This window comes from Colletotrichum acutatum, assembly GCF_030867785.1.
Source record: "Colletotrichum acutatum strain CBS 112980 chromosome Unknown BDZ83scaffold_117, whole genome shotgun sequence".
Lineage (NCBI taxonomy): Eukaryota > Fungi > Ascomycota > Sordariomycetes > Glomerellales > Glomerellaceae > Colletotrichum > Colletotrichum acutatum.
In genome coordinates this window covers 55,811-80,271 of record NW_026849111.1, presented here as the reverse complement: position 1 = coordinate 80,271, position 24,461 = coordinate 55,811, and the positions used below count along the sequence as shown (strand labels likewise).

The following is a 24,461-nucleotide window of genomic DNA, read 5'->3' as shown; positions in this document are numbered from 1 at the left end:
ACACGTCCCACGACAAATGAAAACACAGCGCCGGAAACCCAAACGGCCGGCTACACCTTCTCGAACACTGAGCATGGGCATGGGTCGGCTAGTCTTACTCTTGTGCTATCTCGGCCTCTCGTGATGACTGGTAGGGGCACCCTAGACTCCTCGAGCACTAACAAGCTTCGTTATGCTTCAAGCAGGAGTAACAAATTCTTTCCCATTCGCTAGTCCCCTGCTAATTGGACCCCTGGATCTCGACGACTATACCCCAATCGCCGTCTTGCAGCTGGGCACTTACCCAAAGACCTGCCCGCAACCTGCATAAGCGTCGCTCAACCCAAGGACAGGCCTTCTTCCGATTAGCTGGACGATTGGACGGTCCTGGTGTGCCCAAGGGAACATTCTTTCGATAACGGTCGCTTCAATGTGGGCATACCATTCCTGCACGCACGCGACAAATTCACGGAGGACTCCGTTCCCCCTTCGACGACCTCCACTGATAAAGGCACCGAACCGAAGCATGAGAAACGAACATTGAGACAAGATGGGTCCGACGCAAGTTATCGCGCACATCCATACAAGACTCAGAGTGTGCGTGCAGTCGGAAGGCAACATTTACAAACACACAAGTGATGTGCAATACACCCAATTATTCTGGCCCAGACCCCAGTGTACGCATGCAGGGCACAAACACCAGCACCGTGGTTGCGAATCGAAGCGAACGGGGCACTTCTCCAGTCTCCAGATTCCAGATGGGGAATTTTGGACAGGCACGGGGAAGGACTGTCGGAACCACCAACCGACAACTCGCCTGGCTCTTGAATCCACCTCTCGGCTCTCCTTTTCATCTGGGCCTGGCATCTGCACTCCATGCCAAGGCGGCGACATGTTGACAGCACTCTTAGGGGGCCACGTATCCGTATTCTCCTGGCAGATCAACCAAATCACAATTCCACCATCGACAAGCTCAGAAGATGTCGTGATGGCGTCCACCTCCGACCTCCTGCCTCCCGCCGGTTCCCACCCCGCATTTGCGGGGTTACCCTCATGGCTGGCCGGTCACGCCATCGGAATAAGGTCTCCTACTCCGGGCGTGGCTCATTTTCTTGCCTCGCACCGCTTCCAGAGTCTAGACGTCTCCGTCCCGGAACGATGTGTCTCTCACATCTACTGGTCACCGGTGCACGCACCAACGCGCCAGTGAGTAACTTTAGTACTCGATAAATGCTTACCGCCGGTGGTGTGGCCCCGGCTCCCGGTCAAGCCATACCGCAATCACATCATCGCGCTCCAGTATTGCTTCATCAACTAGGCTGCGGATTCCGACTCAAATTATCGTTTCACCCATAACAATCAACATCGGCAGCATCAGCATCAGCCATCAGGGCCTTTCTTCCGGTTTCCCAGCACGGGCGAGGATTAAACCCTCCGACGATCCGTTCCTTTCCTCCCATGCGCTTCCGTCTTGCCTCGCATCCCCGCCCACCACGCGTTTGTTCAGGTTGGTCAGCCTCCACGTTGCACCAGGCGAACCAGCTCGTTTTCGGCTGAGTCGTGCGCTTCGCTCACTGGTGATCATCTGATGAGCCAGCCCATCACACACATTTCTTCTCCGCACCCGTTAATTGCATGACTGGCGCATATCGTCGATTCCCTCCCTCCGGCTCATTGCGTCCAAGGTTGGTATCTCAATGGATAGCGTGTTACCCCTCCACCCCGAACATCCCGTCGACGGTCTCGCGGCCACTCGCGGCATACAAACAATGCCAAGCTACTCCCGGTCCCAAATCAAATCTCCCTCCCTCCTCTCCAGGCTCTAGTCAACGTCGGGCATCTGCACACCGTGCAGCAACATCCAAGGAGACCCTCGAATCATATCTCGTCCTGCTCCACTGAGACATTGGCCAGGGGTCCCCCTCCGGAGCACAACGTCACGCTCACCAGCGCACCAACCAACAGCGAACAACAAATCAACCTTCCCTCGTCGAGAAGGCTGACAAGACATGCAACAATCCAGCACATTAATTTTCGGCGAAAAGCGCTTTCGTGTGCCCGCGAGCGTCAAACACACCCAGACCTTGTCCCGCTTTGCCTATCTGCACCCTCGTTGATACACTGTCAATCACACGCGTGCGCAGTGCCAGCAACCCACGCATTTAACTGATAACCGCAATGACACACCAGAAGGCGCTCAACCGGCCCGTGAATCGGAGGTAGAGGCACACGATCGATGATCGGCCAGAACATCGTCGTCTCCCCGCCCAGCCGCCATAGACCCCTCATATCTCCCGTATCTCAACACCAACGCCTCCCCATGTCCTAGACACCACGCAACATGGTGCCTCAATCAATCTTTCCTTGCCAACAAACTACACCACTAACCTGATAGATGCATACACCACCATTACACAGGACACGCTTCCCTTGTTGAAAAGCTCAGCATGATTTCTCCCCTTGGATCCCGTGGCTCTGTCTGCGCCCCCTTGCTGTGTAAAGGAAGTATCAAAACTACTCACATGACCGTACTCCTCGCGTTTCGCCGTCGGCTCTTGGCATCCACGCGAGAGGCCACGGGACCAAAAACTCTTCCCCAACTCCATGACATCCGCGAGGCTACGGATACCTTGACTTTTTGATGTGTTTATTTCTGTCGGGCACGCATCATGAGCATCACCACCACCACTTATTCGGAAACATCATGGTCTATGCTGCGCCTTTATCGTCTACACGCGGCACAACAGCGACCACCATTCTATGATGTATTCTAACAATGCGGGGTATATCATTTCAAGGGGGAAAAGTATCTACGCCTGAAGGCATAAACTTAGCCGTGTAGGCGGAAAATCTACAACATGCGTCGCAGTCTTATCCCGCTGCATCTTCAACTTCCCAAGGCTCCCCTCTCTGCCCTCTCTACCCACCAGCACAACCTCATTGACCTTAATCCGTTTGAACAATGTGGTTTCTCTTTTTTGCTCATATACACTCCTACAAGCAATACCGCTTCCTTCAGTGCTTCCCTTCTCATCCCCCTGCTTCCCCCAAACCCTCAATCGATTGAATTTTCGTCACCCCGCAATGCGATCTCGAATAGAATAATGTGACGACGAAGAAGACGAATATAAACACAAGAAACCGCCCGCCCTCGCCTTGCTTTGTCAATAAAAAAAACCCCTTCGAATATGCGGGTTCCCAAATTCAACCATTCCCGTCTCATGCAACCCCCTTCGAGAGATACTGAGGCATGAGTAAAGCAACAAAACATTAATCCTGCACGCCCCAATCCCACAAGCGATGGACACGCTTGCGTGCCCAATTCCATCCCATCAATCCATGTCTCATGTACCTTTTTGATCCCATCCTCTCTTCACATCTCTCTTTTGTGGTGTACTCCTCTGCTGTCTGTCTACCTTGTACCGGATTGCTGCAACTCCACCCCGCTTTACTGCGTACGGTAAAACTTCTTGTACAAGAGATGCAGCAACAAGTTGACGTTCAGCTTGAGGCTCCCCTCAAAAAGGTTCATAAACTGGTGGGCCTCGAACTGGGCCTGCAGCAGATCCTCAATGGGTACAAGGGCGCTTGCCCCCGGCATCTGGATGTGGCCGCGAGACCCCTCGAGCGAGAAGACGCCAACCTCGTCGCACGAAATGGTGAGGTTGACCCTCTCCCAGTCGGTGACGCCACTCCACCCGACGAGCACGCCTTTCTCCGCTAGAGCCCGAGCGCTATATTTGTAACTGCCAAACTTGGGGACCCGCCCGCTGCGTTCCAGTTCGCGCTGGTGGTTGTACTGTTTGGTGAACGGAAGCAGGAACCGTTTCTTTCTGTAAAAAATGACGAGATTCAGTCAGCGTATGGCGACACACTTGGACCGTGCTTATAATATGGAGCAGTGTGGGGAAACAAGACTGAAAGTGGGGGAAGGGGAGGAGAATTGGAGATCACATCCGGGGGATCGGACATGTGGGTATACATGATATGCACATGAAAAGGAATTGTCTAGACTTACCCCTTGTTCTTTTGTAATGTCGCCATTGCGGATTCAATGTAGTCGTCATAGCTCTTGCGCTGTTGCTCGAGGTACTTGGCCTTCTCGTGCAAGTTGGCGAGAGTTGACCGAACACCTTCCAATTCACGCTGGCGCTGTACACGTCTTCGGCTCTTGGTCCGGATGTCGAGGGCGATGGCGTTGAGGATATCTTGGTAGTAGTTGTGCTTGGAGATCCGGCCCATGTGCTCCAATCGCATAATGTTCTCAAGCGCCGTACGCTTGAGGTCGTAGTACGACATCCGGGTCACATCCACCATGTGGGCGTCCGAGTACGCGCCCTTCGTGCCGGCGTCGTTGACTCTGTCGTCGCGCAGTACTGACCGCCACTTGTGTTCGTCTTCGGGGTTGATGGGCTTGACCAAAATGTCGAGGAGATTGGCGCCAGTCTGCACACGAATAATGTACAGGATGCATCGCTTCGTCTCCATGAAGAGAGCCTTAACCTCCGCATCCGGATCGTCGATGTCGTGCAGCTTCGGCGTAAGGTAGAGTTGAATATCAGAAGAGCCTGCCGAGAGCATCTCATTCTCGTTGTTCTTGGCACTACCCAAGTCTTGCAAGATCTCGCGTAGAACGTCGTCTCGGTTGGGGCATACCATCGGCAGATCGCCTACGATGAGGTTGTGAATCGCAAAGATATCCGTCATCTTGATGTACAGAGTTGGCTTATTCTTGGAGTACAGGTCGTTGAACTCATCAATATCGAAATTGCGCTCCGCGTCTGGTACCGAGATGAGGTCGTGGGTGATGTGAGCCAAACGCTCCATCGACTCGCCCACGAAAGCGTTCAGGGGTTGGAGGTAGATGTTCTCGCCGCCGAATGGCCTGCCCGAGGCTACCTGGCCAAGCACCTTGGCGACCTCTCCGAGATTGCGCTTCTGGAGAGGGCTCAACTGCTTCTCAATGACACCAACGTTCTCGGGAGCAATGACAGCGGGCTGCATGTAGAAGCGCCAAAGCCAGTTTGTGACAATCTGCAAGATGTGGTGTTGAGGTTCTTTCTTGAACTGTTGGCAGAGGGCCTCGAACATTTGGCGACAGAGGAACCGGACACCGTACGGCATCTTGGGCAAGAGGTCCTCCAGAGCCAGCAGGTATTGGTCGCAGATTTCTCGGAGATCACGGAGATGATCGATGAAGAGGTCTCTTGTTTCCGGATCCTTGATGGCCATCTCTCGCGGAACATCCAGAGGACGGCGACTGGGGCGACCGGTCCGTAACTCTTCGTTATTGATGGCTGATCTGTAGATCTGCAGAGGGTCACTCTCGAGGTCAAGAGCAGGATCCTCCACAATATTGTCGCGCACGATAGGGCCAAGAAGTTCCCGGAGGTACTTCCGGTCGCGGGGGGATCGGGTGTAGTTTGCGAGGAGCTTTGTCCAGAAGTAGTTGCCTCGAAGGTAATCTTGGAGGTTTCTGCTGCTTTCGACCTCTTCCCGCATGGCCCTGGCGAGAAGCTTGAGGAGGTAGTACTCTTCACGACGCTTCTGGGCGTATCCAAACAGTCCCATCATAAGGTGCTCAATACGCTTGCATTCCTTCTCGGGAGTGCCCTGCTCGCGGATGCGCTTAAACAGGCGTGCAAGGTATTGAGGTTGCGTCTGGAGGTTGAAGAATAGTTGTTGATACGACTCCAGCTTCTTCCTTGAACTCTTGTTCAATGCCTTCAAGTCAAAGTGATTGGCGGAAGAAATTGACGAGTTTGCCAGGAGCCCGATGGAGTGACCGCCGTAGTTGCTCTGGTGCCTAACAACCTCATCCAGAGTGATCTTGTTCTTGACGAGGAGCGCAATCTTGATATCCAGCTGGTCAATATACTGCTCCAGCATCTCATTCTGACGAACTTGCGTGACCACAGTCTTTCGCAGCCGCTCAAACTCGATCTCCTCGTTGAAATCGAAATCGCTGTCGTTGAGAAGATGGACAAAGTTCTTGACGGCGTTGACTGGCGGATCCTTGCCATGAGTAAGACTCTTGTATGCATCTCCCTGAATCTTGGCGCGGACCAGGCTCTGGATTTTGACAACCTTCTCCATGTTCTCCTTGAAGAATCGCTTCTTCTCCTCGTACTTGGCTCGAACGACAAAGGCCTTGGCCGCAGCTTGCATTTCGGCGATAGTTTCTTCTTCTTCCTCGAGATCTGAAATGAGGTTGAATACATCTCCTCTCACCATCATGGCCCGTGCGAGCCCTTGGAGCTTCTCAATGACGGGAGCGTGAGACTCAAGCTCCTTGAGCAGTCCCGCGTGCTGCTGGCGATGCTGGTAGCCCCGTATGCATGCCTGGAGCTTGGTGATCTTGGGCTCGACGCGGGAGAGCGCATCTTGGTCGGCAGCAACGCGGCGGCGCTCCATCATGGCTCGGATGAGTGATTGGAGATTGATGAAGGTTGCCTCGTGGCTGTTCAGGTCATCCAGCAGCTGGGTGACATCCCGGCGGACGGCTCCGGCTCTGAAATGAGCCTGAAGGCTTTCTACCTCAGAGACGTATTTGGCGAGTTCTGCTTTAGTCGTTTCAACTTCTTTGCGCGCTGAGTTGCCTCGCACTGTTGCTTGGACAAGTTCGACATCGGCGATATGCTGACTGAGTTCTTCTACTGTCGCCGCGACTTCGCTCCGGACTTCCCGTCCTCGAATTGCGGCCTGGAGACTCTCGACCTCGGGGACGTGGTGACTGAGCTCGACCTTGATTGCTGCAACATCGTTTCGAAGCGTCTGGCCTCGGATCGCGGCTTGAAGAGCAGCCCATTTCGGTGCAGAGCCTTGCAGATGCTCTTGCTCTCGCGAAATCTGATCTCTAGTCAGCAGTGCCCTGGCAGCAGCCTGTAGGCTGACGATGCTGTCGGTCTGTCTATCAAGAAGCTCGAGGTCGTCTGCAATCCGTCCTCTCAACAACATTCCACGAACAGCCGCTTGGAGGTTTTGGACTTCTCCAGACGTCTGCACCGTCTCTTGCTGTTGAGTAACGAACTCCTTTCGGACCAAGAAACCCCGGAATGCTGCCTGGATTTTCCGCACAGGTCCGGCGTGGCGGGCCAACTGAGATTTCTTATCCCGTACCTCATCCCGGACCTTCTTGGCCCTAACAAGACTCTGGAGCTCCAAGATATCGGGCTCCAAGATCTTCCAAAAGCGCTCCTTGTTGGCCATCCTGTTTCGAACGAGAAATCCGCGAACCAGGCTTTGCAAGTCCACCGCGAAGCGTCGCATCTGAAGCCGGTAGCCAATGACTTGACGGGTGAAATCACCTCGGATGAGAGCTTGGAGGTCGATGAGAGACCCTTCGACGTCCCAAAGTTGCTGCATGGTGTCTCCTAGGCGCATTCTCACAACGGCTCCGCGGACTTGTGCTTGAAGCTCAACGATGGCCTCTTCACTCTCCCCAAGCTCGCGGTCGATCCTCTCCTCCTCGGTCTCTTCAGGCTCAGGGGTCGCAGGCTCGACACCAAAATCGGCTCCCATATTGCCGAAGCTGGGCATGTTGGCCCCCAGTTTATCGAGACCCTTTTGCATGGCCTCGAGCTCATGGTGCTCAAACTCAAGCTGGCCAACGAGGTTGCCGATACGGAAGTCTACTATTCCTTTTCTGAAAAGCAGCCAACTGAGGGCGTGGATGCAGTGAATGACCTTGGGGATATTTTTCTTCTCGTAAAGATCGATGAGTTCGAATCGGAAGAGATCGGGGAGTTCAACCTCATCCAAGTATCTGAAGAAAATGGCAATGTTGTCGGAGTGCCGGAACTGAAGTTTTTGATGCCGGAAGATGCGGAATCTTCGGTCGGGATTCAAAGCTTCGACAACTTCTGCTAATGTGACGCCGTCTCTGAGAGCCTCCTCTAGTTCGACAATGGGAGGGATCGACTTGTGCATGATGTCCTCGATCCATTCTTTGGCTTCACCGATGTGGCAAAGGTACTCGTATGCCTGAAGGAACTGGCGCTGCTTGTCCATCCAATTCCTCCCTTCCCAACCATATCCACCGGCGCGCTGACCAGCCCGATTTGTGTTTGGCTTGTCTGCCCTCTGCAATCTCCGTCGACCTCTCAGGCCGATTACTTCTTGAGCTGGGGTTGTGATAGCAAACTCGTCGGCAGACTCGGATTGAGCAAGCTTTGATAAGGTACGTAGCTGGCTTGTGGATGACCGGCCTAGCTTTTCCAGATCTGGTCGTGCTAGAGAAGCAGAGTGCACTGCGGAAGGTGGCTCGTATGCATGAGGTAAAGCTGCGCTGCCTCGGCTGATTGTGTCGGAACGGCCGAGCATCATGGAATTGGGGCGAATCGTCAGAGTTCGAGATATTGGTGTTGGGGAGGTACTGCCGTCGTACTGGGCGTGTGACAGCTTGCCGCTGTCAACGCTCTGGGTGCGTTCATGGCGATAACTTGGTCGAGGCGGCGAGGGGGTCGATGCCGTCGGGGTTGTCTTGGTAGGATTGGTAGGAGATGAAGAAGCGGGTGCTTGAGGGAGCGGGCGTAGAGATTGCCGTGTCATGGAGTAGATGTTGTTATCTTGTTCCCTCTTGCGGTCAAGGTTCTCTCCTCCGAATGAGACTTGATGCAATCGCGAACCATCACTCTTACCCCTCTTATGGGAATTTGGTAACGAGTAGCCGCTGGACACTGAAGAGAGTTGAGTACTCGCTCGGCTGTTCTCAGAGTACAGAGAGTACCCTGAAGATGCGATGGACGAAGCAGTAGAGGACTGACGGTTGATGTTGCCAGGGTAATCCAGGGTATGGGATTGTCTGAGGGGGTGCGGACGGTGCGACATGGTGGGCGAAGATTAGGATACTGAAGGAAGGCTGCAATCGAAAATCTGTGGACTCTGGAATTCGGATGACAACATTAGGGCGCCTTTGTCGGACGTCGGCAGGCAAGGTATGCGGCGCGCGTTGGATTAAGTTTCGACCTCGCGGTCTCGTCTCTTGGGTTGGGCGCTCTCGAGATTCCGTTTCTATAATGTTTGGCGGAATGATCGGGATCAAGCAGTGGGATTGAGAAAGCTGAAAGTTCGAAGCGACCGGCGATGGTGCGCGGCGAAGCGCGGGTGAAGAATGGAGAACGGGCTCTTGAGAAATGAGAGCGCGCACTGCGCAAACAAAGGAAGATGTCGGCAATGAAGGCGACACAGCGTTGGTGACAAGTCCAATGATGATGGGAAGGAATATTTCGGCAGAAGATATTAGATGTGCTGCCCACTTGACGCCAGTCCAGCCTCTAGCATTCAAAGAGGACGGTCGCAATCTCGTCAATCGACAAGGTGTGGGTGGGATGTTGGGTCGTTTGGAGGTCGGGCAATGGAGGGGGAGGATGTGAGAGTGGGAGGGCGTCGGGACCTGATAAGGCAGTTTGTTTGTTTACTGCGGCAGCTGGAGGGCGGCAACCAGCCCCCTTGCAACCAGGGTGCCACAGGGTGAGGTGGGTGACCCACTTTGGTACTGGATGCTGCCAGTCTGCGACTGAGACCCGTGGGATCCCCGTGAGACGAGTGGGAGAGGGCCATGGAAATTCGGGTGGCTTGTGGCTCTTGCTGGCCCCTGCGTCGCACCCGCCCGGCCTTTTAAAGTGGGGACCGATGCAGCAATCTTCCGTTGCACGGCCCCCCGCCCCGCCTCCGCTCTCTGTCAATTGGATTGTCATCTGCTTTTATTTGGGCCAGGCGCTTCTCACACTTCTCCCAACTTGCCCCAAAAGGTTTCTGGTCAACAATACAATGGTCCGGTGAGGCCCAAAGCTGCAAGGTCGATCTGGTTAACATGTTCAGGCACTTTCCTTGAAAAGACCTATCACTGACTGCGGGCCAAACCGTCGCGGCTGTCATCTGACCTATTTTGACAGATGCCAGTGACTACGGATTCCCCGTTCACAACCTTTGACACGTCGACCAATCTAACCTGATCGAAAGTCCTGTCGCCCAGGGAACATTGCTCAACCTTCTGGATGAACAGAGATTGCAGACATCATTGACGACGTCAAGGTTGTGGGATAGAAGACAGCGGGAAATACCTCTGCGAGAACAATGTCAACACGATCGAAGGATCGCAGGACAGACACGCCGTGATGGATACCTCCCCTTCAAAACTCGGCCTTTTATCTGTGGCACCCCCATTCTCTAGCTTGATGCATGTCACTGTTTGTAAAACGCCTACATGCAGCAGTCAATGGACCCGCCAATACGAGCGACGTAGTCGTTTGGACAGTCCGAGTAATCGATGGTACAGATACGTAGGGGAGAAATGTTTTTACTTTGTGTGTTCGTCTCTTTCGCGATTAGTGTGAGGACCGCTGTTTGGTCTTGCTTCTTTTCTTTGTTGCTTTTGGTGTGCCGGATTATGAAACAACCAATCAGAGCCCACCATTTCTCTCGTGTTGACTGAGGTCAACACTGCAAACCCTCGATCTCAGCTCACAATAGATGAACGACGTTTCTAGAGTTAACGTAGCGCACGTTAGCTTTGTTGAGTAGCAGGTGATCTATGTTGCAAGTCATGATGGATGCACACTCTTATTCGATAGATACGGAGCGTTCCCAAGGCTCGACCGTACAAAAGGTCCAGCGTAGATGCCACTTCTGGTCTTTCTGTATCCTAGAAAGTTGCATGAGAGACATGAAGAAAAACAGGAGAATCAATCTTCAGTGCTCGACTCTTCGCTACCTTACTATGGCATCTTACCTCCTCGGTATCCCACCGCCTTTCGCTCCCGAACGGAAGCATGCAATCACTTCTGCTGGCGTTTGGGGGGGTCTCTGTCCAGCTCACGCAACGCCAGCAAGGATTGTCCTGCGTCGGTTGCTCTGGCCAACCAAAGGCTACGAACACAAGCAAACTTTGCGGGACTCTCCTCGACAAGTCATCTTGGGTTTCTGCTCGACAGAAAATTTTTACCTGCACTAGTGAGGTTCTGTGTCAACAGTTGACAGCAAAAAGCGTTCTCTCTCATTGTTGTAAATATCAAGGACACTTAGCTAGATTTTCTTGCTCCCAATGCCGACTGTATTTTTTTTTTCTCGGCCACCAAGGTGCCCGGCGGGGTTGCGTCATATCTCGCGAGTCGAGACCCCGATGATTCTTACATAAGGCAACGTTAGATCTACCGGCTGCTACCTGACTTGGCGGCACTATTCCATACTTGACTTGGGCGTCTAGAATTTCGAAACGCCTTCTTCATGAACAGAAAAATGTCAGATGGTCAAATATAGCGCAAGCGACCAGAGTACTCACCAGAATGCCGTCTCCTTCATTGAGGAAACAACTCATCTCAGGCGAACACATCGTACCTTAGGTAAGGACTGGGAAAACAATACTGCGGTGTTGCTGAATACAGTAAAGGCACACTCTAGGGAGTTGCGCCGCACTGTAGCCACTCACCGCCTGCCCCTCCTGCCCCTCCTTCCGCCGGTCGCGCACCGTTCACTTTAAAAAATTTCCTGCGGGGTGTCGTCTCAAGAATTTTTTTCCCTTCTTTCTTACGGGAAGAAGAGACATAACCAACCTTAGTTTTCGAATTGACCAAGCTTTTTTGTTGCCTTTGGTCTTCTTTTCGAATTACTAGCAAGTTCTTCGACTCCGTTTTCGATCTTTCTTCTGTTCACTCGGCAAGAAAACGAGAAAACTCATCTCTCACAAAGATGCCTTCCACCAACGGTATCACCGGCGCCAAGGTGCTCGACTCCAAGACCGCCCTCCAGGTCTTGAAGGAGTACGAGAGCCGTGATGGCCTCGACATCTACGAGCTCATGGACACCAAGAAGCACGGTGGTCTGACCTACAACGACTTCCTGCTCCTCCCCGGCTACATTGGCTTCCCCGCCTCTGCCGTCGTCTTGGACTCCCCCGTCACCAAGAGAATCACCCTCAAGACCCCCTTCGTGTCCTCCCCCATGGACACCGTCACTGAGCACGAGATGGCCATCGCCATCGCTCTCCAGGGTGGTCTCGGTGTCATCCACCACAACTGCTCGCCCGAGGAGCAGGCCGACATGGTCCGCAAGGTCAAGCGTTACGAGAACGGCTTCATCATCGACCCCGTCGTCATCAGCCGCGACACCACCGTCGGAGAGGCAAAGGCCTTGAAGGAGAAGTGGGGTTTCGGAGGATTCCCCGTCACAGGTTTGTCAACCCCTCCCCCTTTTTTTCCCATGTCCCAAAGCCTGTTCTTCCACAGGCTTCACTTTCCCTCGCTTTACATGATTACAAACCTTTTTCAATTATAACTTTCGTTCCACCAATTCGACGACCATGTCGTTCTGAGGAGACCTTATACTATGACTAAAGCAAAACCTTTACACATTGTTATCAATCGCAGCAGGCTACGGCCTCGCCACAGGACAGACATGACTAACAATCGTCTGCAGAAACCGGCAAGCTCGGCTCCAAGCTACTGGGAATCGTCACGAACCGCGACATCCAGTTCGAGGATGACGCCTCCCTCTCCATCTCCAAGGTCATGGTCACCGACCTCATCACCGCCACCGACGGCACCGACCTGTCCGAGGCCAACAAGATCCTCGCAAAGTCCAAGAAGGGCAAGCTCCCCATCGTCGACAAGGACGGCAACCTCGTCTCCATGATCTCCCGCTCCGACCTCAACAAGAACCAGCACTTCCCCCTGGCCTCCAAGCTGCCCGACAGCAAGCAGCTCCTCTGCGGCGCCGCCATCGGTACCCGCCCCGAGGACAAGCACCGCCTCAAGCTCCTCGTCGACGCCGGCCTCGACGTCGTCATCCTCGACTCCTCCCAGGGTAACTCCATGTACCAGGTCGAGATGGTCCAGTGGATCAAGAAGGAGTTCCCCGGCCTCGACGTCGTCGGCGGAAACGTCGTCACCCGCGAGCAGGCCGCCACCCTCATCGAGGCCGGCGTCGACGGCCTCCGCATCGGCATGGGCTCCGGCTCCGCCTGCATCACCCAGGAGGTCATGGCCGTCGGCCGCCCCCAGGCCGCCGCCGTCCACTCCGTCAGCAGCTTCTCCGCCCGCTTCGGCGTCCCCTGCATCGCCGACGGCGGTGTCCAAAACGTCGGCCACGTCGTCAAGGGTCTCTCCCTCGGCGCCTCCACCGTCATGATGGGCGGTCTCCTCGCGGGTACCACCGAGTCCCCCGGGACCTCCTTTGTCTCCCGCGAGGGCAAGCTCGTCAAGGCCTACCGTGGCATGGGCTCCATCGACGCCATGCAGGACAAGAAGGCCGGCAACGGCGGCAAGGACAGCCAGAAGAGCAACGCCGGCACCGCCCGCTACTTCTCCGAGGGCGACAGCGTCCTCGTCGCTCAGGGTGTCACCGGCTCCGTCGCCCACCGCGGCCCCATCAGCCGCTTCATCCCCTACCTCTCCGCCGGCCTCAAGCACTCCATGCAGGACTGCGGTATCCAATCCCTCAAGGAGCTCCGCGAGTCCGTCGACAACGGCACCCTCCGCTTCGAGCTCCGCACCGCCAGCGCTCAGATGGAGGGTAACGTCAACATGGAGTCCTACGAGAAGAAGCTCTTTGCCTGAAAAACGGTAAAGAATCTAGCTAGCTCGTAGTAGTAGTAGTAGCAGTAGGCTACCATGGGACATGAGGAAACGGATAACAAAGACGTCGATTGGAAATATTTTCTTCTTTCTTGACCAATGGATGGGCTAAAAAATGGGGGTTGATGAGAAATCAAAGTGGGCAAAATGGGACTTGGGAGGATACAAAATAGAAAATGAGCCTCAGCACCGTTCCCTTCCGAGAGTATATAAAACCACTTCTCGAGGGGGAGGGCGAAGCAATCTTGGGTAGGGGCGGCAGTGCTTCAGTCTAGCGGAGTTTTCGGAGTCTTTGGGAGAAAAAGGGGTGGTCGGGCCTGAGACGCCTCTTGAGATGGATGATGCAGCGAACTGAATACCAAAAAATTTTCTCTCGAGAAGAGATGAAAAATTCAAAACTGTCTTCAATGATCATGACTGTTCCCTTTGAAGACTATCGCATAAAATTCTTGATGGGTAACTGTATCCTACCTATTTGAGGTACTTCTCAGATGATAACATGGTCATCGTCATTGGGTTCGTGTAGGCTTACCACGCGCGGTCCTCGGCATCAGGTGTGCATCACTCAATAGTCATTGTGAAAGACGTGATATTAAGTTCCTATAAATGGCTCGAATCGTCTACACGTAAAGAGCAATGCCAATGTAGATGTGTCCAAATGCCAACAACGGGACCAAACAATAATGATGCTTTTGATAACCGCCCAGTACAAAACTAGAATGAATACCCTCAATGACAACAAAACAAGCCGTTGCGGAATCTGCAATGCTAGACACCAGGCAATGATGGACCTAGATATGCCATAAAGGTAAGAAAACCCACGAACCAATGCCAGCCACAATTTCAAAACCCTTAGAAGAGCTGGTCGTAATTCTCGTATATAGCGTTTCGTTCTTGTGTCATTCTCGTTTGAAACATCAAATGCGCGCTTGCGAAAAGCATGAAAGCAGCATGTCGGTCACCAGCGGGTAGGAAGCCACCTCAAGACCGCGTGGGACTAACGGAATCGTATCCCGGTGCCCCATTCTTCGCACTCAACAACGGCGCCGTCTCATTCGAGGCAGACTGTCCACTGCCAGAAGCAACGGCACTGCCTTCGCTGGCATATCCTTCATCGCTCACACTCTCGTCCTCATCATCGCTCGTGTCAGGGGTCTGAGTCAGAGCATCGTAGTCGACCAGCATGTAGATGGGGATGGCTCCAATGATGGCAGTGAGCGCGAGGAACCAGTAGGCAGTGATGACATATCCTCTGGCGACACCCCAGCTGAAAGCGGCACCCGCAACAGCGGGACCGAAAGCACGGCCGAATCCGCTGAACATGGTGGCGAAGCCATTGAGGGTACCCAAGATACGGAGCGAAGAGGCCGAGTTTGTCAGGAGGATGGTCATGCACGGGAAACCAATGATCACGGCACAGGCTTTGACGAACATGACGATCAGGAGAGCGGTGTAGCGCCCAGCGGTACTTTCGAAGAGAACCACGTAAGGGGCCAGAATGTAGACGATGGGGAAGGTCACGGCTACACAGACCGTCAGTCTCCAATGCATCCACAGGAAAGATGGTAAACATACCGCATGCGCGGAAACAGCGCAGGACACCAAAGTAGTTGCACAAAGGTGGGAAGACGAAGAACTGGATCACGCCGCAAGTGATTCCATAGATGGTGAAAATGGTACCGATACGGCCAGAGTCGAGGCCAAAGCCACCAGAAAATTGGAAGGGCAGGTTCGTGTTTTCCGGGGTATGCTCCTGCTTGGGGTAGTTGAGGAACACTGGCAGAACCTGATCAAAGGCCACGGAGTGCAGGGCGAGGAAGGTGTAGCAAAGCAAGTTGATGCTCGTCTGAGCAGTGAAGACCTCCTTCATGCTGGGTGCCTCCAGGGCCTTGTTGTCCTCGACCGGGTGTGTAGGGGGAGTCTTGTGAGGCACCAGGGGTGCGGTAGCCTCGCCGTCAACAAACGAGGTGCGTCGAGCTCTAGCATGGTGATGGTGGTGATGACGGGAGCGGCGGAATGAGCGGGTGATGCGCTCGCCCATCAGGAGTCCCCAGTCGGGCTTGTGGCGCTTGCTTTCGAGCGTTTCCTTGAGGAACAGAGTGGCGGTCGTGACTGAGATGAAGAAGAAGACCGCAGCGATGAAGTTTGGCAAGGCAAAGGGATACGCCTTGAAGAACCAACTGTCGCCAAAGACGGCAGGGAAGCGGTCGGCAGGTCTGGCAAAGAATCCACCAAACGCCGGGCCAAAGATCGAGCCAACGGACCAGATGAGAGGCATAATGGAAAACGCGCGGGGTTGTAGTTCCTTTTCTGGCACCATCTCTGCAACCATGGTGCGGATGATACCAACTAAGCCATTGTCAGCGTCAGACGAAAACTTTACAGATCAGAGGGAAACGCACCATTTCCGTTACCACTCCCGAGGATAGCTCTCACAGTGATTGCCATGGGCAGACTTGTTGAAACACCCCAAACACAAAAGAAGAACATTGTTGATAGCAGGCCGACGATGATGGTTGGTTTTCTTCCAAACCGATCAGAAGCTCTGCCCCACGGTACCGCAGTAACACTCTGTGAGAGCGAGAATACGGCGGACGTGATACCGGCCCACTTTGCGACGTCGTTCTGTTCTACGCCAAAACTGCGAATCATCTCGGGCAGGTATGGGAAGACGGATGTGAGGGCGAGAGGCTCCGCGAACCGCGCAACGGCTGTAATCGAGTTAGCGTCGGAGCCTAGAAGAGAAATGATAGATGCCTTTCATAGGGTATCAGAGGGCACCCTGAGCCGAGTTGATGTCAAATCTGCATCCTTTGTTCCAGCTTTTGTACGCGCTGGAGCACTTTCGGCTTGGTAACTTTTGTCGGCCTCATCGGTTCACATTGATCAGGCAGCTTGGAAGATCAAGACCATGCTATCGTCGCATTTCGAGGTAGGTTTGGAGTACGTGTGTCTAAAGACAGAGTGGCGGTAACATGGCGAGAACACGCAGATTTCCACCCGTCCATAATCTCGTAGTCCACCAAGGCGACCCCCAGATAACCACGATCCTTCCATCGCATGACCCTGCAATTGTTCGGAAACCGGTATGCCTAGTCTCGCGGCACTTGCCTGGCTCTGATTGTCACCGGTACTATCGGATCTGTTGAAGGCGGTTTTGGAAGAAAAAGCAAGCGCTTGACATGTTCTGAAATGCGGGTTTGCCTTACCCAGAATGGCCAGCTGCTTCGCAGGCAACTTTGGCTTTGTCGGTTTCGTCATTTTGTCAGTCGAAGGAGAAAATAAGTCGCGCTGAGAAGATACGAGCTCTACGGTTCGATTTTGCGTGGTCAAAGTTCTTCGACGTTGATTTCAACAGGTCTGGAGAAGATGAATCGGGACTAGGACGTCGTGAAGCAAGTCTCTAAAGTAGGTGGGAAAAGCAGCGGGGTAATATGATGCGCTCTGCTATGCAACTTGGCAACAAGATGTCAAGAGACAAAGACAAAAGGCAGCAAAAATGACCCGGAGGCGGCCACTGCCTTCTTTAAACCAAAGGCAAAGTCTATTGGAGAATTTGGGGAAGGAGAGGGAAAAGAGTCACAAGAGCAGTGGCAGTGGAAGGCGAAGAAAAAAGACGGTTCGTCAAGCGCAAACAAAAAACCAACGGCATTGATCCACTTTCCAGCTGCAGGCTTGCGGCTGCACTGCGCCGGACAGGGAATAGCGTGGGTATGCAAATTCATGGAACCGCAGTCATCCCCCCCCCCCCAGTTCTTGCAGTTCTTGCAGTTCCTTAGTAGGACCCCCATGAAGCGTGAAGGGTGCAATGAGCCGGCGTTGAAGGGGACCAAACTCATTTTTTCTCTTCCCTTCCCCATCCATGATCCTGCGCCGATCCCCGCTCTCTCTGCTGACGGAAGATTTCTAGTCGATGACTGGCCGACGGGGCTTCACTTTTAAAGGGGGCCACGGGGCTAACCACCGCGTATTGGGGAACGGGGCCTTAGATGGCCATGCCTCCCGGGGATTAGATGGAGAACTTGAGAGATGGGAATTCCCGCTTGCCGTAGAGGTTGGCTTGGCAAGGCAAATCAGCGCTAGAGGTGATGGGAAGAACGACTTGCGATAACCTAGCGCAGACTGCGTGCGCATCAATTTTGCCATGAGGGATAAGTGCGTGACGGTGATGACGGCAAGCAAAGAGGAGCGCGAGACGCGAGCCGAAATAAAGTGGCCAACGAAGTGTTCCGTTGCATTGCGCTGATGGAGCAAGATGGGATGACTGCGGACATCGAGTGTCTCGGAAACGATCAAGTGCTATTATCTAGGGGACGCTGGTTCGGCTTGAGCGGTGCCCCGTGTCTCCCTCTTTCTCGGGTTCAGACTTGGTCCAAGGAGCAATGCGCTCGCTCTCTGCGAACTGGCTACATCGCATCTCCCTGTTGCTGAAGCGAAAGGACGTTGGCCCGGTCCAGGCGATACGGCGGCAGCGGGCGGGCGATCGGGCGGGTACTGGGTAGTAGCAGGGAACGTCGTAGGGGACCAGGACCGGCGTAATGCTTGAAAGACCGCAAGCGAAGGACGTCCGTTGTCGGCAGAGGCTTGGGGAGTTGGAGTCGGTGAGGGTGTGAAAGATGCAACGGCTTGCACGGGCACGGAGAAAAGGGCAGGGGTTCTCGCTGTAACCGGTGGTGTGCGGTGGTGCAGCCGAAAAAAACTGATGGTTGTGGTGCTCCTCCTCCAACAGCGCCTCCAAAGATGGAACGAAAAAAAAGCGATAAAAGTGCTGGGGCGCAAGGTCAAGAGGTCGCCCTCCCCGCAATTGCCATGACGTCCAGTCTTTGCCGGTGGGGGGCCTCTTTTCCCGGCGGCGTTAGGCCGACTTAGCCGAAGCCGGGGCCGAATGTCGGGGCAAGTGCGACAATAGCTGAATAATCATCACGAGCCGACTGGACAGGGGTGATCCTCTGCTCCCAGCGCCAGCGAAGCACTCGAAGCATGATTCCAGACATGCCTATCCCAAGACATTGGTGCTGAAAAGCTGTGAGACAACACACCGCCATACGAGAGAGAGGGAAACTGCAGAAAATCAAAGGTAGGCAGCCATGTCTGTTATACTTTGTACTTGCGCTGCTGCTGCGAGAAGGCAGATTCGGTGAGTGGTGGTTGGCTGCCAGGGAGTGTATCCGTACTGGAAAGGACTGATTGGACGACATTGACCCAATCAATTGCGTGATCACTTACGTTAGCCGATGCACGCAGCCAGCGGGAAGAGGGCATCTCTTGACTCGAATCCAAGACAGGCGGCAAAGGCGCCCTTTAGCCTTCAAGATAGCCAAAGCTTAGATATCTTAGGTTACCTTACCTACCTTAGATGATGTAACATGTTGACCTTGACGACTGATCAAATGTCTGACAGTCTGAGCTTCAGGCTACGCAGCTAACGGCGACGGTCAATGCGGCGTTACGGGACGGGATGCTGGGGCTGTCGATGCAATTGTGGAAGTCGAATGGCACCGGAAAGACTTCCGTATCCTCCTTGAGAAAAATTGTTATCGCTGGCTATCTTGATTCCCGGGCTTTTTCCAAACGTCGGCACCGGGACGCCGATGACCCGCTCTCGTTCCTCCCCGCCCCCTCGTCTGAACCCCCGAATCAGGAAGGAGACCCAGCGTCAAGCAGAAGCTGTTCAATCACGTTTGCGTGTGCCAGTGCCAGTGGAGGATTCACCAGGCGGCGGCAGCCGATCGGCAAAACGACCACTAAAGTTGATAACATCGACGAAGCACGCAATGCTCATGGCAACTTCAACTCTGTTTCAACTACATCTCTGGTAAAAAGGCGCAGAGATCATTGTTGAAAACGGCTCCGGTGTTCGTATTGCAAGATGGCGCTAGAGTAAGTCGGTTCAATTTCGTTGCAGCCTGGGTGTCTTTGTCCTTGTGAGCAGCTCCAGGAGCTTGAAGAGAGCTTACCAGAGCTAAGTGTGGCTGGCGGCGACGGGATGATGCAACCATCTTCGTCAGCCACACGTGCTCCCGCGTCTCATCCTCCTGCCTAACCTACATCACATCACTCACTTCATCGTCGAGTCGCCCGTCGATGAGCTTCCGACGAGCATGCTTTTCAATCATTAACGCTGACTATAATCGCAGAAAGCGTTTCGACGACAAAATGTCTGATGAGCGGACGCCGCTTATCACCAACGTCTACATTGGTGCGCCGCGCCGCAGGTACCCGAACCATGTGCTGCGCCGGTTCTGCACCGTTGCACTCTCATCCATCCTCATCTTCTGGTCCATCTTCTTCGTAGTTGCACTCTTCGTTGATGAGCCTCCTCGTCACCACGGTCACCACCACCACGGCTGGTCCTGGACGAACAGCGTCAACAGCGCCCCCATTACCCACGAGGAAGTGCAAAAGATCCTCTTTGAGGTACCCTCATCCGAAAAGGCCGAGGAATGGAGCAGGTATTACACTGCCGGTCCCCATCTGGCGGGTCAGAACTACTCTCAGGTAAATCTTTTATGGTCGATATCAAGGAACTACCCTCTTACAATGTGTGACAGGCTGCATGGACCAAGGAGAAGTGGGAGTCGTGGGGTGTGCAATCCGAAATCGTGTCGTACGACGTCTACCTGAACTACCCCATCGATCACAGCCTCTCCCTTCTCTCCAAGACCAAGGAAGAAGAGTCTTCCTGGACGGTAGAGTTCAAGGCTGCTCTCGAGGAGGACGTCCTTGAAGAAGACCCCTCTTCCGGCTTGGAGGACAGAGTCCCGACTTTCCACGGCTACTCCGCCAGCGGCAACGTCACCGGATCCTTCGTCTTTGTCAACTACGGCACGTACCAGGACTATGAAGATCTCGTCAAGGCCAACGTCAGCCTCGAGGGAAAGATCGTTATCGCAAAGTACGGCGGTATCTTCCGCGGCCTCAAGATTAAGCGCGCCCAGGAGCTTGGTGCCATCGGTGCTCTTCTCTACAGCGACCCCGGTGATGATGGCAAGGTGACCGAGGAGAACGGATACGAGGCGTACCCCAACGGCCCTGCCCGTCACCCGAGCGCTGTTCAGCGCGGAAGCGCCCAGTTCCTCTCCCAGCGCCCCGGTGACCCGTCTACCCCCGGCTACCCCTCCAAGCCCGGTGCGCCGCGTGCTCCCGTGGACGATGCTACGCCGTCTATCCCCTCCATCCCCATCTCTTACGCTGATGCCCTCCCCATTCTCAAGGCTCTCAACGGTCACGGTCCCTCCGTCAAGGATTTCAACAAATACTGGAACAGGAACCTCGGACTCAAGTACAAGGGCGTCGAGTACAACATCGGTCCCACCCCCGACAACGTGGTCCTGAACCTTTACAACGAGCAGAATTACACCACCACACCATTGTGGAACGTCATCGGCATCGTCAACGGTACCATCCCCAACGAGGTCGTCGTCGTCGGAAACCACCGCGACGCGTGGATCGCAGGTGGCGCCGGCGACCCCAACAGCGGCTCCGCCGTCCTCAACGAAGTCATCCGTGGTGTCGGTGTCGCCCTCGCCAGCGGCTGGAAGCCCACCCGCACCATTGTCTTCGCCAGCTGGGACGGCGAAGAGTACTCTTTGATCGGCAGCACCGAGTGGGTGGAGGAGTACCTCCCCTGGCTCACTGAAGCGTCCGTCGCCTACGTCAACGTCGACGTCGGCGTCCGCGGCCCCAACTTCAACCCCTCCGCGGCGCCCCTCCTCCACCGCGTCCTCCGCGAGGTCACCCAGCTCGTTCCCTCCCCGAACCAGACCGTCCCCGGCCAGACCGTCGCCGACGTCTGGGACGGCCGCATCAGCACCATGGGCTCTGGCTCCGACTTCACGGCCTTCCAGGACTTCGCAGGCATCCCCTCCCTCGACTTCGGCTTCGGCGGTGAGAACGGGGACGTCGTGTACCAGTACCACTCCAACTACGACTCCTTCCACTGGATGAAGGAGTTTGGCGACCCGGGCTTCGTCTACCACCGCACAATGGCCCAGATCCTCGGCCTCGTCGTCGCAGAGCTCGCCAACGTTCCCGTCATCCGCTTCAATGCCACCGACTACGCCGACGCGCTGACGGGCTACGTCGACCAAGTCGAGTCCAAGCTAGCCGCCACCATCGATGACGCAGACTCTGACGAGGACGCCCTCTTCCGCATGCGCGCCACCGTCGCCGTCGCCGACGCGGACGCAAAGGGCTCCCTCTCGCAGTTCCGCACCTCGCTCCAGATCCTCCGCACCTCCATCGCCGCCCTGCGCGAGAAGACGGTTCGCCTCGACACAAAGGCCGGCGAGGTCGACTGGGAGCTGAAGTACGGCAGCATCCCCTGGTGGAACCTGTACCGCAAGATCAAGCTCGCCCTGGCCTTCGTCTGGGTCAACAGGTCCTACAAGGGCTTCGAGCGCAACTTTTTGTACCCCGGCGGCCTGGACGGTCGTACCTGGTTCAAGCACGTCGTGTTTGCGCCTGGTTTGTGGACTGGGTACTCTGGAGGTTAGTTCCCTTTTTCGTGTTTCACCCTTTGGTTTTGTCGCCCTACCGTTATTCATGGAACTATGATGCTAACATTAATAATTAAGCCGTCTTCCCTGGTCTCCAGGAGAGCATCGACGCCAAGGACTTCAACAACGCTCTCAAGTGGACCGGCATCATCAACGAGTGCATCGCCTCCGCCACCAAGAGCCTCTGAACCCAGGAGGTTAAGACCATACAAATAGCCACAAGACACACTCCGTACAGCACTTAGCAATCACCGCATTCTTGAGTAATAAATAAAAGAAAAAGAGTCACATTTTGCCCAAGATTTAAGAAATCTTCGTCCTGTCATCAATACCAATTTCCTGCAGTCACCAGCTAGCTAGTCAATACATTGATATGAGTAAGCATTGATAGAGGTATGGAAGATGAAGGAAAAAAGAGTTCACCACCGGTGTGGCTACATCTCTTGGTGCTTATGCTGGGATTCGAACTCGAGTTCTTCTCGCTAAGCCTGTCGTCGAGTAAGGCTAGTTGGCGCTGTAATTTTGATTGTTGACCGTAGGCCACTCCACCACCCAGCCAGTTTGACCTGACGCGTCGACCTGGACGGGGGCCTGCTGGCTGGTGACGGGAATAGTACTGAGGAGGCATGTATAGTATAGGTGCCTCGCGTAGACGGGAACTGGAGGGAGGGGCATGGGAGTATCCAATCGTGCATCCAGTCGAGGACTCATCGAATCAGGTACCAAATTGTTCACGTAATTTACCGCATCAGGTAGACTGTATAGCCAAGAACCTCACTGCGGACCTGACTCATGTGACGTGCGCAAACCGCCAGCATTCATTGAGGAATCTAATGCGTCTATCGCCTCGGCTATTCATACAACAAACAAGTCTCCTCTTCGACGCTCTTTGCCACATCTACTCCATCTAGCAAGCCGAAAGCAACGCTCTAGAACTTGTAGACCTGCTCAGGAGAGTAACCCAACTCCTTGAGGGTACCAACAAGCTCGCCCTGGTCCTTGGGACTCTTCTTGTTACCAGAAATAGCATTCATCAACCCGGGGGGACCGCACACGAAAACCTTGATGTTCTCGCTCTTGGGCTCGGGAAGAACCTGCTTCAGCAGCTCCTTGCTGATAAAACCCTTGTTGCCGCTCCACTCCTTGGGCGGCTTGTCAAGCACGTAGAAGGCGCGGAAACGCTGCGGGTACGTGTTCTCGAGCTCGGCGAGCTCCTTCTTCAAGAGGATGTCCTCCTCAGTAACGTTGCCGAACACGAGCGTCACCTTGGTCTTGTCCTCGGGGTTGTTGAAGATGGCGCGCGCGAGCTGGTACATGGGCGTGATGCCCGTGCCGCCGGCGACGAGGGCGATGTGCTCGTGCTTGTTGGGGGACCAGGCGTACTTGGGGAGGGGGCCCTTGAAGTCGAGGCGCTGGCCGGGGGTCATGTCGTGCATGTGCGTCGACATGGGGCCATTGGGGTACTTCTTGACGATAAGCTCGAGGTAGCCCTTGGCGTCTGTCGTTTGGTTAGTCTCGAGTATCGAGCAGCATGATCAGAGCGGATAAGAAGAAACCAGGGAGAATACGAACCCTCATCGCTGGTAGGAGTATAAGGCCTCAACGTAGCCTTCTCGTCCTCGGGTCCCTTGTACTTGGTCAAGATGGCGCTCGCGACGTCCAATCCAGAGACCATGTCGTCCTCGGGCAGCTTGAAGCGGAGCTTCTTGGTGTTGTGGTTGATAATCTCGGTGTCCTCGAGCTTCAGCGACACGAAACCTTGGTCGCCGCCCGTGAGCGCTTTCTTGGGCGCCGCGCCGACGGCCTCCTTAACCTTGGCCTCGGCCTTTTGCGCCGCGCCCGAGGAGCCCCCGGCGAGGAAGTAGTAGGCGCCGCCCGCGATGGCGGCCGCGCCGCCGGCATAGAGCGCCGTGTTGGAGCTGCTGCCCTTGGCGGCAGGCTCGGTGGCGTAGCGGCGGGCTTGCTGTTATTGGACAAGGTTTGTTAGTCTTTGCAGTGATTGAGAAGCATTGTTGCGTTTCGAAATCGGGAGGAGCCAAGATGGGGTTTGTGATGTTGGCATAGGTGGTGTGATGTGGTCGAACGGGTGGAATCGCAACTCGGGAACCGCTCCGCGACCCGCCGGGGGCAACGAGGATTTCTCCAATGAGCGAGGGATGAAGAGAGAGGAAACAGCGTCATCGGACAGCTATCTTACCAGCTTGAGGGGCTGCGCGGCCCTGAAGGCAGTTCTGGCAAACATTGTGATGGTTCAATTGGAAGTTTCCAAGCTGTAAGGAGAGGTAATTGACAGGTGTGTGATTAAGAAATAGACCAAAAGGTGGTTTTTTTTTTCCTGCTAGGAGAAAGAAGCTCAGGTATCCGAGACTCGCAACAGAAGCTCGAAGCCGCCCGCAACGCAATGGAAAGCTTC

General features: G+C 54.6%; 5 protein-coding genes across 5 annotated transcripts; 2 read left to right on the top strand and 3 right to left on the bottom strand.

Moving 5' to 3' along the window:
• Window positions 1-3,258: 3,258 nt before the first annotated feature.
• BDZ83DRAFT_45151 (GTPase-activator protein for ras-like GTPase) lies at window positions 3,259-9,046 on the bottom strand. The gene is made up of 2 exons (XM_060503162.1): window positions 3,998-9,046; window positions 3,259-3,812 (listed from the first exon to the last, which is right to left on the bottom strand). Exons 1-2 carry the CDS (start codon window positions 8,806-8,808, stop codon window positions 3,428-3,430), a joined length of 5,196 nt encoding a protein of 1,731 aa, XP_060360491.1. The 5' UTR covers window positions 8,809-9,046; the 3' UTR covers window positions 3,259-3,427.
• Window positions 9,047-11,667: 2,621 nt separating this feature from the next.
• BDZ83DRAFT_587646 (inosine-5'-monophosphate dehydrogenase IMD4) lies at window positions 11,668-13,532 on the top strand (the record flags this gene model as incomplete). The annotated part of the gene is made up of 2 exons (XM_060506064.1): window positions 11,668-12,148; window positions 12,394-13,532. The coding sequence occupies 2 exons, from the start codon at window positions 11,668-11,670 to the stop codon at window positions 13,530-13,532; spliced, it is 1,620 nt and encodes a 539-aa protein (XP_060360490.1).
• Window positions 13,533-14,531: 999 nt separating this feature from the next.
• Window positions 14,532-16,202, bottom strand: BDZ83DRAFT_655648 (major facilitator superfamily transporter; the record flags this gene model as incomplete). Its single annotated transcript, XM_060510814.1, has 3 exons — window positions 14,532-15,073; window positions 15,126-15,899; window positions 15,953-16,202. 3 exons carry the CDS (start codon window positions 16,200-16,202, stop codon window positions 14,532-14,534), a joined length of 1,566 nt encoding a protein of 521 aa, XP_060360489.1.
• A 3,504-nt stretch (window positions 16,203-19,706) lies between these two features.
• BDZ83DRAFT_756104 (PA domain-containing protein) lies at window positions 19,707-22,236 on the top strand (the record flags this gene model as incomplete). The annotated part of the gene is made up of 3 exons (XM_060514701.1): window positions 19,707-20,048; window positions 20,102-22,040; window positions 22,127-22,236. The coding sequence occupies 3 exons, from the start codon at window positions 19,707-19,709 to the stop codon at window positions 22,234-22,236; spliced, it is 2,391 nt and encodes a 796-aa protein (XP_060360488.1).
• A 741-nt stretch (window positions 22,237-22,977) lies between these two features.
• Window positions 22,978-24,290, bottom strand: BDZ83DRAFT_756103 (oxidoreductase NAD-binding domain-containing protein; the record flags this gene model as incomplete). Its single annotated transcript, XM_060514700.1, has 3 exons — window positions 22,978-23,546; window positions 23,621-24,011; window positions 24,246-24,290. The coding sequence occupies 3 exons, from the start codon at window positions 24,288-24,290 to the stop codon at window positions 22,978-22,980; spliced, it is 1,005 nt and encodes a 334-aa protein (XP_060360487.1).
• Window positions 24,291-24,461: the final 171 nt, after the last annotated feature.